This window comes from Strigops habroptila, chromosome 7 (genome assembly GCF_004027225.2).
Source record: "Strigops habroptila isolate Jane chromosome 7, bStrHab1.2.pri, whole genome shotgun sequence".
Taxonomy (NCBI): Eukaryota; Metazoa; Chordata; class Aves; order Psittaciformes; family Psittacidae; genus Strigops; species Strigops habroptila.
The window spans coordinates 47,501,761-47,518,665 of record NC_044283.2 but is presented as its reverse complement, the minus strand read 5'-3'; the positions used below and the strand labels follow the sequence as shown (position 1 = coordinate 47,518,665).

The 16,905-nt window shown below is 44.6% G+C and overlaps 1 protein-coding gene across 2 annotated transcripts in view; it reads left to right on the top strand.

Moving 5' to 3' along the window:
• Nucleotides 1-16,205, top strand: part of GPRIN3 (GPRIN family member 3) — a 36,364-nt gene extending 20,159 nt beyond the window's left edge. For both annotated transcript variants that reach the window (XM_030492676.1, XM_030492675.1), the window contains exon 2: nt 7,390-16,205. In XM_030492676.1, coding sequence (XP_030348536.1) covers nt 7,499-9,823 — 2,325 coding nt within the window. In that variant the 5' untranslated portion in view covers nt 7,390-7,498 and the 3' untranslated portion in view covers nt 9,824-16,205. The remainder of the gene's footprint in view (nt 1-7,389) is intronic.
• Nucleotides 16,206-16,905: the final 700 nt, after the last annotated feature.

The following is a 16,905-nucleotide window of genomic DNA, read 5'->3' as shown; positions in this document are numbered from 1 at the left end:
TGCACCCATTGGCCTGAAGTTGGAACAGAGTTGTACCCCAAATCTGGTTTGGCCCTGCCTGGGCGCACTCGTTGTATACCAGTCTAAAGCTGCTTAGGCCAATAGTGATTTTTCTGGCAATCCTGAGGTCATGATAGGGATGGAGTGACTGTTACTTGCTTCTAAACTGGGATAAACACTGCAGAACCAAAATTACAACTACATGATCCCTTGTGCTCACTGTTAAGTACCTGAGAGCACTTGAGAGATCCAGTTTCGGTGAGCCTCTTCTGCAGTCTGCAGGATACTGTACTTTCCAGACTCTCAGGAATTCAGCGAGAGACTAGGGAGGGCAGAGAGTATAGATTTAAAGAGAACGTGTACAAGAAGCTACCTGCAGAAGCAAAACCCAGCAATGCTATCTGCATGCTGCAGTGGGAAAATATTGTAAATTCTAGTTTTTAAAATTCATCAGAATTGCTTTGGCATCTAGTTGAGTAGCCTATGTCATTTGCAGGAAGGTTGCAGTGGCCTCCTGGAAGGGTGTACGTAAGGTTTGTCAAAAGCTCAGTGAAATGAAAGAAGATGCAAAACAGTTTGCTTTGCTTTGGGTTAGGCCCAGACACCACTGTGCCATTCGGTAGGACTGGCTTAACCTATTTTCTCAGCTGCAGATTGTGGGCAGCAGGTTAAGATGAGCTTTGTCCTTGCAAAGTGGAGCTCAGATGCTCTGCACTTTGCAGAGTTAGAGCCTATACCTGACAGAGAGGTGCAAGATGAGAGGAATCAACAACCAGAAAAATTTATTTCTTCAGCTTGTACAAAATATTGCTAGGAAAATCTTCAGTAGCTGTCAGGCTGACTGGCAGTCATCTCTTTGGCAAAAAACAGCAGTGCATCTTGCCTTTGATTCGTCACCCAATTTTCCTTGGTATATTACCATTACAAAGCAGGGAGAAGCAGAGCCTGACATCTTTTTTTAAGTACTTACCCTCTGTTTTTCCTTTTGGACTCATTTCCCATTTTTCCCTCTGCTTTTTCTACTTTTCAGCATTGTGCCCCCCCCCCCCCCCCCCGCAATGTGACAACATCTGTGCAAGCAGACCTGCTAGGCACTGTGGGCTGCACCCCAGTATCCAGGAGGACGAGCTGCAGGGTCCACTGAGGAGCTGGGCTGTGCCCCAAGCCTGGCAGGAACTGGGTTTTCCTTGGGGCTGCTTCAGTATAGATCAGTTGGTAGTTTCAGCATGTGCCATGTGTGGTTAAAAAATGCTTCTAGTGCAGGTGCTGCGGTTATGAAGGGCTGTGGTGTTTTGTTTGATGGTGTTTGCTTTAATACTAAAATAAGTGGCCTACACTTCCAGTGAGCAGGCTTGTACAAATAAAGGTCCTTTTCTCATGGGGCATGCATACTGTGAGGGTGGTGAGGCACTGGAACAGGCTGCCCAGGGGAGTTGTGAATACTGTATCCCTGGCAGTATTTGAGGCCAGGTTGGATGTGGCTTTGAGCAACCTGGTCTAGCGGAATATGTCCCTGCCCATGGCAGGGAGATTGGAACTAGATGATCTTAAGGTTCTTTCCAACCCAAACCATTCTTTGATTCTATAAATCTATGTGTGCACTGCCACAGCATTTTATATAGGCCAAATATGCAGAGGGGTTTCATAAACAGATGTGTATTCGTTTCCAAAAGTGATCAAAATGTGTCCTTCAGTTCAGAAAATCCTTAAACTCCTGATGGCCAACAGCAGGAAGGGCATACAGAAAATCCATGTCTCTGTGTGGAGTTCAGGCTGGCCAGAGTCTTCAAGTGGATCTTATGTTTTTCAGAAGCAAATGTCCTTACCTCAAAAAAAAAAAAAACCAACCCAAGAATAATTTAAAAGCTTTTCAAATAAACACACACACACCTAGAATTAAAAACTCACAAAGGAGAAATGTAATTTTTAATATAGTGAAAAATAAAAAGGTAAGATAACAAGTCCTTGTAGGCACGCCTTTGCTCCTAGGCAAGGTTAAGACTTGCACAAGGGCTCCTGACCTGCATGAGACTGCCTGGTCCTCTCCAGTCCCTGGGAAATTCCTCCTGTCACCCTAGGTGCCTGAATGGATGCTGCCTGGAGGCGCTGCAACATCCCAGCTCCTTCTCAGCTTCCTCTCCAGCATTTGTTCCACAGCCCATTGAGCTGAGCTGTCTTCTCTCCCCCTTGTAGAGGGGTGTGACTGAACCAACCACCCACTTAAGGGAACATAATAGTGAATGCACAAATAAGACACATAATATCTATCACAACTTACCCTGTTTCTGTCGTCAGGGCAGTTGTGATAGAGCCAAACAAGGCTTCAGGTATGGTCATACTACTGAGTGGGCCTATAAACTGCTAGTCCTAAGCCCAGGTGCTGTGACAGAAATGCTTAGATAACATGATGATAGGCTCAGTTGATGAGCAGAGTCGAGGTGAGTTGTAGCTTAAGGCAGCAGAAAAGCATCAAGAAACAATAGGAAAAGATGAATAGTGAAAAAGGGCACGAAACACCTTGCATTGAAAGCAGCCTAGCAATAGGCTGTAGACCATCTGGGCTGAGTAAAGTCATATTGGTTCACTGGATAATGAAGGAGTAAAGAGGTATTTTGCAGTATCTGCTGAAGTGTTACAGCCATTCTGCTAACTGAATAGGCAGAAGCCAGTCAAAAGCAATGCACTGCACACAGTTGCCCACATTGCGTAACATCTGCACAGAGGGTGCTTGCAGCCCTGTGGTGTTGGACTTATTGCTTCTGCTGTCCGCCTCGTGTCTATATCTGGCATGGGTTCCTCTGGTGTTGGCAAGTGTGGTCTGCCATAGCATGTATGGTCTCCACGTGAAGAAAGGGAAATGGGACTTCATGCATCTTCTTTTTGAAATGCCAACCCCATCTCTTGGGTGGGAACCACATGAACAGAAGGTAACTGTGGGTATCCCCTGTCACCTGTTGCTTCCCTGTGATTGTAGTGTGTCTGTCCCCTGTCAGCATCTCAAAGCATGCAGAAAGATGGAAACTGTGTATCTTGCACCTTGCCCCTCGGGCAACCTCATTTGTATGTTAATGAACATGCCCTTGGTTTGCACTGCCCTTCATTTTGTAGTGCCAGTCTTCGGTCCCACAAATAATTAGAAGAAAGCAACTTATTCACAAATAAACAAACACCCTTTGACACTAAAAAGAGGAAGTCACAGTGTTTACAGAGCGCAACAACTTAATGAGCTGGGGGAAGGGAGGGGAACATTGGGTGCAGAATTAGAAGGATGCAAATGAATCTGTATATTTAGAATTTAAAGAAATGTTCTTCGTGTTCTATATATTCAGTGGTCTGATGCAGGTTAGAGTGTGCCATTGTCTTTTTCTCAGATCAAGAAATGAGGCAAGAGGCTGAATTCCTGCTTTAGCAGATATTTATCTGTGTCCTTAACCCATGTGGTTGTATGATGATTTTTGTGATGATCTGAGAGATCATATGATGAGATTAGTACTGTTAAGAGCAAATGTTCAGGTTTTCCATTTGTAGAGATGAGGGTGAAGAGAGGCCTCCAAGAACAGGGGTCTCGAGGGATAGAAAGCTGATGAGAGTCCACAACTGGGGAGGGGACACTTGATTAGTTTGGGAGCTGCTTTTTAATTGGTTTTAATTTGTTTTTAAAGTTGAGGGTAGGTAGAGGTGCTGGCAGTCTTACTTGTGCTTTTGCAGATTTTTCAAGCAGGAAGGGGAGGCAGAATCTTATGCTGGAATTGTCTGGAAATTTCTTGGTTTGTTTTATTAACTGTGCAGACTTTCTGGTTTTGTTGACATGCTTAAAAGCAGCAAAAAGGAAATTTGTAGTGTTGTTTTATTGGGGGATGGGTGTTAAAAAAATAAGCGTCTCTTTACATTGTCAGCATTGAGTTGCCTGGAAACTTCTTGAAGTTTGGGGTTTCGGGGATTTCTTTGGTTTTTTTGAAGCACATAAAGACGACCTACTCAGTGACAGGAGCCCATGAAGGTCTGCTGGCTTACATAAGGACTCTCGCAGACCATATAAGCCCAACATAGACTTTGTCAAAGTTAGAAACTTCTTGCTGCAAATGGTCCAGAAAAGTTCTATGTTGAGATGAGATTGACACAGGCAGTCTGAAAGAACAAGGTGAAGGTGAACTGTGTTGGTGTAGAAAATCTGTTCTTATTGCTAAAAATTGATTTTTGACCTTTGCTGAGAGACAAATTTCACCTCCTGATATAAGAGAATTTTGGATGATTGCTCCAGGTTGGGCATGCAACACTTTAAAAATTCATCAGTGATCTTGATTTGTTTTGACATGTCTTTTGGCCTACTACTGAGTTTTGTACTTCTGTTTCTTCTTGGTATTTGCTTGCAGTCAGTGTTGCTTGTTGGGTTGAATCCTCACTACCTTGGCAGTTGAATAGTGTTTCCCACAGGTCCCAGCATTGTTCTTCACCCCTAAATAATAGGACTCCAATAATAAAAATGAGACAATAATCATAAATAAGTCTCCAATAATAAAAATGCCTTTCCAATTCTGTAGTTAGTTGAGTTTTCTCACTTTTTCTGTTGCATAAGACTTATATTTCATTCTGATTTTTAATAATTCTTGAGAGAGCATTGTCAAAAATTACCACATTTATTCAGACTACTGCAGTGCTTTTGAGTCCTGTCATTAGGATGGCTTAGTGAAGAGTCTAACAAGAAATAGGTCCCATGACTTTGACAACAAAGTCTTTATAAAAATATTATTATCATAAACTGACTTATTTTCAGAGTTGTCCCATGTAGTCTGACCTGTTCAAGGGTCAAGCAAAATGTCTGGGTTATGCTCTGCTGTCCCATATCATAGAATAGGTCCACATGGGTTTTTCTGGGGCAGGATTTCCTCTGTCATCATTATATGTTGAGGGCTTGGTAGCGGAATCACCTTTAATTCGCACATGTGGCAGATGTTTAAATGCGTGTTTCTGGTGATGAGCCACTAAACAGCTGGAGAGAATTCATGTGGGGGTTCAGATCAGAACTAATTCACTTAATTGAAAAATTAGGAATCATTCTCCCATTGAGTGGCTATGAGTTAAAGACAGCACTCTGGAATGCAGATTGCCTTTCCCAGGCTTTGTATAGCGAAGAGCCGAACAGATTTGCTCTGCTGTCTGTGTCTTCTGAAAAGGTTTGCCGAGTATCATGTCTCATCCTGAGCCCAGGGTTGGTTTTGTTCCAGCATTTGTTTAGCTGTTCTTAAATGAACTCTGGATCAAAAAAAAAAAAAAAACAAACGTGACCTGCTCAACTGTATGTACTGGTTTGGTTTGCATCGATATTTGGAAAAGGAAAGAAGAGAGTAACAGAATTTAGACCAACAGATGCTCAAAGCCATCTGCTCTTCTTTTCATAGTTGTTAAGACGTTCATAGTACAACAGCATCAACTTGGAACGGCTGTCCTTTCCTTCAGGACTACGTTGGCTGGCGTTAAAGTGAGCACAAAATGAAGTGAAGGTATCTTGTAGGCAGACACAAACTTCCACTGATTTTCAGTCTGGTTTACATAAAATTAGTACTTTTCAAAAAGCTTAGCAATCATTAGCCTTGCTGGAAAACCATTTTGGAGGGATGCAGGGCTGCGATCACAGATTGAAGCTAAGACACTCGGGGTCCTTCAGGGGCAGGATCGCAGTTTCCCCGGGCTCGCTTAGCTCAGCAGACTGTGTGTATCTGTGGATGGACAGAGCCCAAAGAGGCAGCATAAAAATAATAAATTATTAATATCTGGAAGACATAAAGCTTAATGAATAAGTAGTAAGTTGCAGCATTTTCCTTTTCTTAGAAGAATAGATTGGCTGTGTTTGTTTTATTTTTCCTTTCATTGACAGCTTTTCTCCTGTTGCTCTTTGTAAGTACCCTGAGGTGCTCAAATTTAGGATTAATTTTACAGAAAGTAAGGAAGTTCTGCTAGCATTTAGGCTGAGAGAAAGGAGAGTAGGGCTGTTCTCTGGAAAGCGCTTTTGCTGGTTTTGCTAGTGGGTAGAGAGGGTCTGGAACAGCTGAGCCATTGCACAGCTCCTTCCAGCAGCGTCTCCCAAGTAACATAGCAAAGAAAACCCCGCTGTGTGCCTGCAGAGACATGGGCACACAGAGGCTTAGTAATTTTCTCAGTGTCATCCCTCTGGTTAACATAAAACTTCATGTTCAGATTGTCTCCCATGTCTCATACCTGTGCTTTGCTGGCAGCATAAGCTGAGGAAAGCCTTTTAAATAAGTATATGCAGCCTACAGTTTAAAAGCTGACTGGGGTGCTATTTTCATCACCGGCCACCACCCCTCTGCTGACACTGACAGGGATCCAGCCCTTGACCTCTAGCAGGGTCTGAGTTGGGCAGCGATAAGTCCTTTTGAAAGCCCAGCCAACAAGCGCATTTGGACATCACCTCCTGTTTGAAGCAATGGTTTCGCTGCAGTCCTGGCTGGATTTCAACCTGGATAACCCTGCTCCACCTGCTTGAAATCCCTCCCCCATGCCACTGGGTATGTCATAAACCCCTCCTGTTCCGTAGTGCTGCAACGTTCCCCTTTCAGTTTCATACCACCTGCTCGTAAATTGATTTCTAGATCATCTGTGCTCCTGTTTATTAATCGAGCTGGCTTCCTTGTAATTATTTTGATGGATCTAAATGTGAAAGCAGGAAGTACGTGCACGGCCCCAGTGCTGTGCCCTGCAGTAGCTTCTCTTGGTGTTTATCTGCACCACCCAGCAGGTAGTTGTCACTCCACGTTCCTTTTACTGGTGAGTTTTAGGTTCATCCACATTAGCCTGAATTGACCCGCTGCCCCTGTGAGTGCGTCCTTGCTGGTAGCTGAGTTAGAGAAGGGCTCTCCAGGAGGAGAAGAGGGAACTGGTGCTCAGCAAAGGTGTGGGATCCACTCACATCACACGATGGGAATTGGATTTGTTCTTCACATAGCACAACAGGCAAGGTAGCACCTTTCCTTCCACAGGTGGCTGTCTAGAGGATTTTGTCACAGTAAGTTTATTTTGTGACCTCCGACTTCTACACAAAGCCTGCACCCTTTCCCATTTCATCCCTACTTTCACTTCATATTTCTGGGGTTTTTTTCTCCATCTTGGCATGTCATTATATTTTCATTAATGTGTCAACAACAGGGAAGCTGTTATGGCTTTGTCCCTTGTACTGTCTTCTCCATCTGGAAGTTGGAATTGGGAGATCCTTGAAATCCGTATCTTTTATGTGACTCGTAGGCAGATTCAGATGCTTTACTTCCACCTTGCCTGCAAGTATTTCTCTCCAAGCTCTAAAATCAATTAGTTCTGAGTACTTTTTCTTCTTAAATCTGACTGCTGCTAACACTGTGTTTCTTTCATTAACAGATTAGCTTTATATGAAACCTGTCGCTGACAACCTGCCCTGTCGTATCCACCGCCTGGCGAGAAAGCTCTGAGGAGAAGCCAAGGGCAAACCACATCTCTGAGTCAGTCCATGGGGACTGTACCAGATCCTCTGAGATCTGCCAAGCTTCCCCTGGGCACAGCTTCTGTGGAGGAGGACCACCTGGGAGACCTGCAGCCTGCTAAGCACCAGCCCCAGCTACCCAGTGGAGAGAGGGCCAGCAATGGCTTCCCATGCACACCATCCAGCTCTGCTGGAGTTCGCTTGTCCGACCTGAAATGCACAGTGGCTGCACAGAGGTGTGAGCAATGCTGCGAGGACGATACTAGGCAGCGTGAAGCCTTTCCTCCCGGGATCTCCAGCAAAGCTGTGGAGGGGTGTCCTGCAGCCATAGAGCCTGCTGGACCCACAACAGCAGCAGCCCCCCCTGCAGCAGAAGACCCCTTGTCGGGGTGCGGGCCAGAGATGATGCCAGCCCCACAGAGCTCCCGGCAGTTTGTGCAAGGCAGCCAGGCGAAAATGAGCTCCCTGGCGCAAATAGATGACTCTGCCTTGAAACCTCAGGGGACTGATGATCAGCCAGCACTTGATGTGTTAAATTATTCTTCCCCGGGCAACCCTGTCAGGGGTAATGAGTCCTGTCCTGCTTCTCAGGCAAACCTTCTGCAAAGAGGGGAGAAAGACAGGGGAGCAGAAAAGTCAGCAGGGCACACCAAAGCTGCCCTGGGGAGAGACCCACAGACCAGTTTGGAGGCAAAAAGCGGGGCTGCAGACACCACACAGTTGCTTCCCACAGATAAGACTGAAGAGATGCAGAGCAGCAAGGCACCAGCCCAGTCTAGCCACGAGAGCCAGCATCCCGTGCACAGCGCAGACCCCGGGCTGGGGAGTCCGGGCCCTACCCAGCTCTCCAGATTCAGAGAAACGGGTACAATGACAGTTCAGCCAGAGAGCAGCTCTTTAAATCAGGAAGCAGTAAGCAGGACATGGCGAGATGCTGAGGTTCAGGCCGTGGCTACTGTGGAGAGCAAATCAGCCTCCACCAGTCCCAGCATCCTTGCTGCCTTCTTAAAAGGGAATCCTCCTCCAGAGGAGAAGGAAGAACTGCACATAATTTACCAAGGAGGGATGGGGCTGAGCCAGTGTGCACTTACTGACAGTTTATCTTCACAACAGAAGTCCCCATGTTCTCCTGGTATCACGTCAAAATCGACTGTTGTTGTGGCTGTGACTGCTTCATCCCAAATTGAGCGTGTCAAACTACCTGGGGTCCCATCTGATGTGATGTCTCCAGTGTCAGCAGATAATGCAAAACCTGTTCTCCCCTTGTCCACTGCAGCCATTACCTCCCAAGAGACACCTGTGGGTAATGCTGAAATGATCGGTGCAGCCAGTGAAGGCAAGGGTGCTGCTCAGCTGCCAGTGGATGCTCCAGTTCCATCAAAGCTCATCCCTGCTGGGCAGCTTGCAGTTGACTCCAGTAATCAAACTCCAGCACAGTCTGGGTCTGGCACTGGTGAACCAAGCACCACTTCTGCTGCCACTGCCCCAGGAACCCAGAACAACGTGCAAGATCCTGTCCATGGTGCACGAAGCAGTCAGTTACCTTCACACTGTAGTACTGACAGGGAAGTCAAGGAGAAGGAGGTCCTGAGCAGCTCTGAGCAAAAGCCTGTGCAAAGTAAGGGTCTGAGTCAAGGGGAAGCCATTCCTAATCAATCCATGGTAAAACCAAAGGAAGAAAACTCAGTGGTGCTTGATCCTGAAGGAGAGATGAATGTTAGCAGCCAACCTGCTGCTGTCCACATAAAGGCATCCTCAAAGGGTGCAGGTGAAAAGGAGAGCAGAGGCCAGGCAGACACTGGCCAGGCTCAGACGGCCAGCAGTCAGAGCCTGCAGGCAGGACTGATGCCTGAGTTGAGTGTGAGTTCTGCACATTCCACCTTTCCTTTGGAGGCATCAGCAGCTCCCCAGCAGCAAGGCCTCCAGGCCAAGGAATCCAGACGCGAGCTTCACGCAGATGCTCATCCTGCTTCAGCTCAGGCCTTACCAAACCTGGGGGAAAGCAAAAAGCAGCCCACCCCAGCCATGGAGGCAAAAGTCCAGGTGAAGCAGTCCAAACACGTCAGGGATGTTGTCTGGGATGAACAGGGCATGACATGGGAGGTTTATGGTGCTTCCCTCGATCCAGAATCCCTGGGAATTGCTATCCAGAACCACTTACAGAGACAAATACGGGAACATGAGAAACTGATCCGGGCCCAGAACAGTCAGACCCGGAAATCCATTTCCTCGGATACATCCTCAAATAAAAAACTGAAAGGGAGGCAGCACAACATGTTCCAGTCCATGCTGCAGAATTTTAGGCGTCCTAATTGCTGTGTCCGACCCGCTCCCTCTTCTGTGTTAGACTGACTTGGTTTGCAGGGGTGCATAGGTGTCTATGATGGTAGAGAGAATCCCTGCCCTCAAGTCTTGAGTCCTGCTGTTGTGTTATTGGGGTTGTGATGCAGCAACAGTGGAAAACTGTTCCCCTTTTGTTTTCTAAGTAGCCATGCGCTCCATCATGCCGTTATTATTGCCACAGCTGGAGTGTTTCCACTTTATACCCTCATCCCAGCTACTGTCAGATGAAAAGCTAGGCACTTAGCAAAAGCACAAACTTAAATTGACACCTTGCTGCAGGGAGAGCAGCGCCTTCTGATAAAGCAAGAAGCAGAGAAATTGTCGTAAGCATTATGGGAAGCTATCTGTGTGCATCACAAGGTCTTACACAAAGGGGTGGGCTGGGGGAAGCTGGGTAAGGTGAAACTAAGGTTCAACAGCTGTAAAGAACTAATGCAAGACAACTTTCCTGGTAAGTTCCCACACTGAGGCAGGCTTGAAGAGGTTATGGACATTGGTCACTGAGCAGGCTCAGTTCTGTTGAGACTGCGGAGCATTGCTCTCCTGTGAGCCCCAGAGAGCAAGGTCTTCCCCTCCCATTGAAATGGAGAACCAGGCAAAGAGTGAGGAGCAAGGCTGAAGGATTATCTCTTTGGGAGAAGTTAAGTCAATGGGATTTTTATGGCTAGAAGGGGAGATGAGAGGGTGATATATTCTGTGGGCTTTGTCTCCTCAGACATGTTGAAGGTGTAAGCAGGCGATGCACACAGGGCAGGTGAGGCACGAGAGAGCACATCAGTAGATGTACCTGCATCCAACAGCATGGTGCCCTCTCTCATGCTGTGGCACTCCAGCCAACTCTTTCAAAAGTAGCGAGCCATTCCGGCTCCTCAGCTGGGGTGGGCAGCTCCTGCTCTCAGCCTCCTGTGGCGCTGAGCACCTCTCCTCCAAATCACTCTTTAAAGTGATGTGGATCTTCTTTCTCTCTCCAGAGATACACAGTACCATTTTCCCACAAGGAGCAGGCTATCCTGTGCATCTGGGTCCATGAGCCTACATGTCTAGTGTGTTACACTGATTTCCCTTTTATTCTTTAAAGTCCTTAGCCAAATCTACTTTTTTTGCAGTATTTCGGTGCTTCTCTTGCTGCCTTTCAGAAACCGAATACCATTTATTTAGCCTGTGCGTATTTTGTTTTAGCTAATGCTCTTTATATTATAAACCATTATATTGTTAACTTGAAACATTTACTTTACAGAAGTACTGAAATCTTGAGACAATCTTTGATGTATTTCTAATGTTAGAAGAGTTGTAGAAACTGCTAATAAAAAGTAGCTTAGTGACTGTTTCTCCACAAGTGTGATATACAATAATGTCTCAAATGTATGTTGGTCACATTTCTCACCTTAATAGTATTTTTTCAACCTGGGAAATGTATTTCCCACTAGCTTTTTATTCTGTCCACTAGAGTTCATGATTGGAGGCTGGGGAACTCCTGCAGTTTGTAGAAAATTTAGGTTTCAATCCTACAAAGCACTGAGGATTTGGATACTGTAATCCTGCAGAGTACTAGAGTTAAATAGGCGTTATTTGTATTCCATTAAAGATTTTTCATGAAACATGATGATAATTTATTTCTGTTGTAGTACTACACACCTGACTTACTCTGTAAATCTTACAGGCTTATACAGTGTAAATGAGTATTAATATCTTTTTTTCTTCCTCTTTTTCCATAAAGCAGACCTTAGGTGGTCCTCTTTTATTTAGGAGGCCGGACTTTATGACTGTATCAACTGCCAAGCCTTCAAAGCAGCTGTTTGGGGGCAATTTTTCCCCAGCAGAGAGGTAAAATATTGTAAGATATAGTATTTAAACCCAGTTTAATGAAAGGTGTTGCCCCTAGACATAGTATTGAATTGACTCCTAGGTTTTCTCTGGAGGCTTTATGGCACGTTCTTGTTCCATTTCTGTACATTATTTCAGATCCTCTCCCACTTAATGCTGAATTGTTAATTCTGAAATACCACATTAGAGAGTATCTTCCCACCTTTGCCTGCAGGAGGAAAGACTCCTGCCTTTCTTCTGTTAGCACTATTGTTTCCATCCCCTTCCTAGCAGTGTCTGAGATGTGAGTTTCATGTGAAGTTTTGTGGAGGATTAACACTGGCAGTATCATTAGGTCAGGTTAGTTGACAAGTTCAGTGTCTCTTACCACGTTGCGTCTGCGTCCGCCCCAAAGAGGTTCCCCGAGTTGTCTGCAGTGTTTGCTGTGTCCTGTCCAGGTCCAAGGCTTTGTGCTGCTCCTTTTGCCTACCTTCTGCCCCTTCCCTCGCTAGCTGCTGCCCAGCCTGTCTTCCTCCGAAATGAATTCCCTTGGCTCAGCTTGCATCCCTCTTGCTGCTGTCCCCCTCGCATGTACCATTGTGAGCCAGCTTACTCTGAACTGCCCCTTTACAAATATGCTCAGTCTGAATATATAAATGGATTGTCATATTTTTTTCCAGAGGAGAATAAATGGCTATTGCACATTCACCAATTTCCATGAACTTTATCCATTAGCTTAAGCTCTCCAAAATATTTCTAGCATATGGGTATGAGTTTCATTATTGAACCAAACTGGGTTTGGCAATGGATGAGCAGGGTGCGGAGGCAGCACTGGAATTAACTCTTCTTTGCGAGGAATGGGAGATCTCTCCTGATTCCCTGCAGCTGCTTCCAGCTGTGAGTCTTCACCACACACACCTCCCTCCCTGTCCCAGACAACCTTTCTTCCAGGAAGATCTCATCAATACATACGTATTGCAAAACACCAATGGGCAAGTTATGAAGTGGATGCATCAGAACAACTGCATGGGCATAACTGAAAAAAACGTAGTGGTCAGCAGAGCACTGAGCTTTTGTACTCTGGTAAAATACAAGTGTAAAGACAAACTGCAGAATGTCAGTGATGCTGCCTGCTGGGCACAGAAGTCCCGCAAGGGTGCATTTGAAGCCAAGCAATAATGTGCCAAAACCCAATACGCAAAAACAGCCAATAATCACCAGTGCATCTCATGCGAAATACTGTAGGTTTTCACTTTGCCTTGTTTAGGGCAGACTGTAGGCAACCTGCTAGATTAACAGTGGTAATTTATGCTTTCTCCTGAATACAGTGTCTAAATAAAGATGTATTACATCTTTCACCAGCAGCAAAACAGAACCATGTTTTGGGTGGCAAACAGCAACTATTATGCATGTGAGTGGTCTTGTAGCAGTCAAGAAAGACAATTCTTGGTGTTACATCAGTGTCAAAAATGGAAGTGTGCTTGGAATAGCGGTATGGCAAAGGGGAGAGGGGGATGATCCATGTGCCAGCCCTCCACTCTTGTTCTCTGCCCAGCGAATCAGAATCATGTTGCATTGGTTGGATGGTTAACAACCAAGGAAATCCATTTGGGCTAATAAAAAGAGGGTTCAAAACAGAAAGTATATTGTCATTCCCAAGCGTAAATCTGTATGGAAAAAAAGACCTGTGTTGCAACCTAGCCAGCTGAAGTAACTCTTAATTCAGTTTGTTACAAGATGAGAAATTTTGGGAAACAAGCTACTTGTCAGGAAACTCTTCCCTGTTGTTTGGATCTTCTGGGAAGGTTGACATGGCCAGAACCATTAATAAAAGCAGTGAAAGAGAATGGAAGAGATACTTCTAATCTCACTTCAGGAGCTTTCCACTAGGAAAGATGAGACTAAGCATTTTTCAATGATACCAATACAAAACCTGAGTTGAAGGAGAATCTTGTTGCAGGCAATTCGCGATATAGTCCTGGATTTTCTATGAGGCTTTGACATTCACCACTGTCTGTATGCAGTTGGTTGGTGTCTGCCAGCTTTGTGTTGCTGTCGGCACAAGTGCTGAGGTCCTGCCTCGTTTCTGCGGACTTGGTTTGGAAAAAAGAGTGAGGAGAGAGTTGGAGGGACAAAGAGGAGAATATCTGCCTTCTCCATTTCATACGAAGAAAACCTTCTTTTCAATATACAAGATGGGACGAAGGGACCAAAAAAGAAGTAAAAGGAAGTTGGTGTAGGTGCTTCACAAGGAATTCCCATTCCTATGTCTCTAAAGCCAATGTTTTGTCAAAGTTTTGCCCATTTGTTCATTCTGAGCACACACTTTTTTCATATTGTTGGTGTCCCATGGCTTTTAGGAAAATTAACATTTCCAAAGGCTGTATATTTTGCTAGTGTGTATAGATAGATACAAATATGATTAAAAAAAACACTAGGCAAACAACCTCAGTTTATTACTGCTACTACCACCTAAGAGCTTGTAAAATGCACTGTTTGGAGAAGTATAATCAAGGGACTCAGAAAAGGTGAATATATGCTCTAAAGATAACACTAGCTTTTATCTTGAATTTCATTGCTATGTTGAAGCGTTAGAAGAGGAAATCTGAATGAAAATCACTGTTGAAGTTGATGAAAAATTCAAGTTGGCTGCCACCAGTTTTCAGTTTGGAAACCTGATGAAATTTACCATACCAGTGTTTCATTACTTAGGTCAGTATATACAAGGTTTTTATGAAAGTGCAAATGTTATTAGCTTATTAGCTTTGTTGTCTTGTACTGTGTCTATCCTTCTACACCACTTAAAACTGAATGCAAAAGGTTGCCATGAGAGAGTTTTTCACACCCAGCTGTGAAACTGGCTGCTCTGAATGAAAGACAGCTGATGGTCAGGCTCTATGGTCTTAGAAAGTTAAGGGCTGAAGGAAACTCTCCCCTCCCTTTCACTCTTCCATCCCTTTTGTTGTAACATCTCAGCCTCTGCCAGTTTGGGTTTTGATGACTCTGTGATGCCTATATGAGCGGTCAGTATTCTCAGTCATCCCAAAGATATGCACATAGATCCTTGTCCAAATGCTGCACACTACCAAATATCTTTAGAGTCACTGGATGCTGCCATGATCTGTGGGCCTGTTGGCCAGTTCCTGTGCATTGGAATGGCTGCAGTGTTCTCTTATGGGCCTAAATTATCCTACTTGAGTCAGTGTAGATATTTTAAAGAATGAAGTATTACAGCTGAATGGAGCTAAACTGAAATTGGTATTATCCTTTTAATGCGGATTTTGCATCAAATCATGGCAAGGAAGATTTGCAATGTGAAAATTCTTTCATCATTCAGGCTTCTTTAAAGAAGAAAATGATGTTACTACTGAGCGAAATCATACAGAGAGGAAATACTTTTTCCTCTAGGAAAACATTCACTGTAGGTAAACTTATGTGTGCATGTGTCCATGTTTAAAAGGAGTGTACAAGTATGCAGGTCTCATTCATTACTCATACACCAAGATTATTTTTTTCCCTTTGCCCTTCTGATTGACTGCTGGAGGCTTAGCATTTTCCACAACTTTGAGTCAAGTTAAATCACTCTGCAACACAGAAACAATGATTTTCTCCTTATCGGGTCTCTAAACAGCCGTATCTAAAAAACCCACCAGCTAGCCAACCTCTGTGCCGAGACTTTCAACAGAAGGTACAGTGGCTGGGGTGTGGAGAGATGTACACTGGCTTTTGAGCTTTGTGGAAATCCACACTTATATGTAGAGAGCAGTTTTTGCACACAGACTATGGGTGACAGCAAGCATTTGAGCTCATTAGGAACAGAATCATGTCAACTGAGTCCCATTTGAAATATCAGATATTAGGTTTTTGTTAGCTTTCTGCTTAGACTGACACTCTCTGGAGTCAAAATAAATGACCATTCTGCCAGGAGAGTCTTCAGCACTTGTCTGCTGCAGAATATAAGTCTCAGATGCTTCTCAGGAGCTCTGCTACAATAGGCGATCCTTCTGCTGGAGTGTCCTCCTGGCATTTCCCTTAGCCCAGCTCATAATCAATAGTTTCAAGTACATCAAATACAAGTTTAGACATTGCCCTGAGGAACTTCAGTAAAATGAAAGAGAAAGAACCATGTGTTCATGGTACATAAAATCACTTCTGAAGTTAAGGTCTCAGTTTCACGGTGAAAAGTGTTGGGAGTTTCTACGCAGAGTTAAAGGGAGAGAGGGTAAGTGAACTTTGAATTCCTGACTGTTGCAAGCGCCACAAAAATGATGGCCATAAATCAGTCAGCAACAGACGAAAACCAACTTGGGGGCTTCTAACGACAACTAATATTATTGTGGCTTTATTATTTTTATAGTTACACTGACTGAACGTGATGTGCTGTACAAAGTAAAGCTAGTATTAGGCTTCCAGGTGTGCTGTGGCATTCATTTGAGACATACCAACAGAAGTTTGCATGTGAAGAAGTCTTACAGTGATACTAAAGCAATGTTACCCACCCGATCGAGTCCCTTAGGAATTTAATGTTTTGCTGTTTTACATCTCCTGGTTTCCATGCCGAGTACAATAAAATGAACATTGTCTTAAATTATTCTGGGTCTCTGTTTGTAGGCTGACATGGGGAAAGGACGGACTTTTAAGTGTGGCTGTTCTGGCTAAATCTGTGAATTTAAGACAGAGTGGCTACAAAGGGCTTTCTGCATTCAGGCCTGAGACCTGGCACCTTGCAAAGCTTGGTGTGGCGGAAACCGTCATGAAGAGACCCATCTGCTTCCTTCTGTGTAAGTGCTGTTGCCTCTTCAGAGCTGTTTGTGAGCACAGGCTTTTCTGCAGGGCTAATACTCTACCCTTTCACATGAACGCACTGCAGCCCACTTCCAGCAACAGCAACAGCAACACATTATTCATCCAGCTCAGCAACCCAGGAGCCAAGGTGGAAAGGGCGGTGTTTTAACCCTGCAGTGTCACTGCTGTAGCAAATTGTCACTGCTATCCACCAGCATGCCTGCACACCACACAGAAAGCGGAGATCACCAGCATCAGAGTAGCCTGAACCATTTTCCCCCCAAAAAAGAAATAAAGCTTTGTCTTACAATGCAAGAAAACATAAGATAACAGATTATGGCAGTGAAATACTTTGATCCAGCAGTATTTGCTGTGTCTGTCTGCTTGTGCCTTGTGGTTGGCCACTAGGGTTTGGGCTACTTCAGCTAACTGCCCAGTGCTTTGGGCAGTCACGCAGGGTATTTTATTAATAAGCTTTGCTGGATTCCTTGTCATATGGTTCA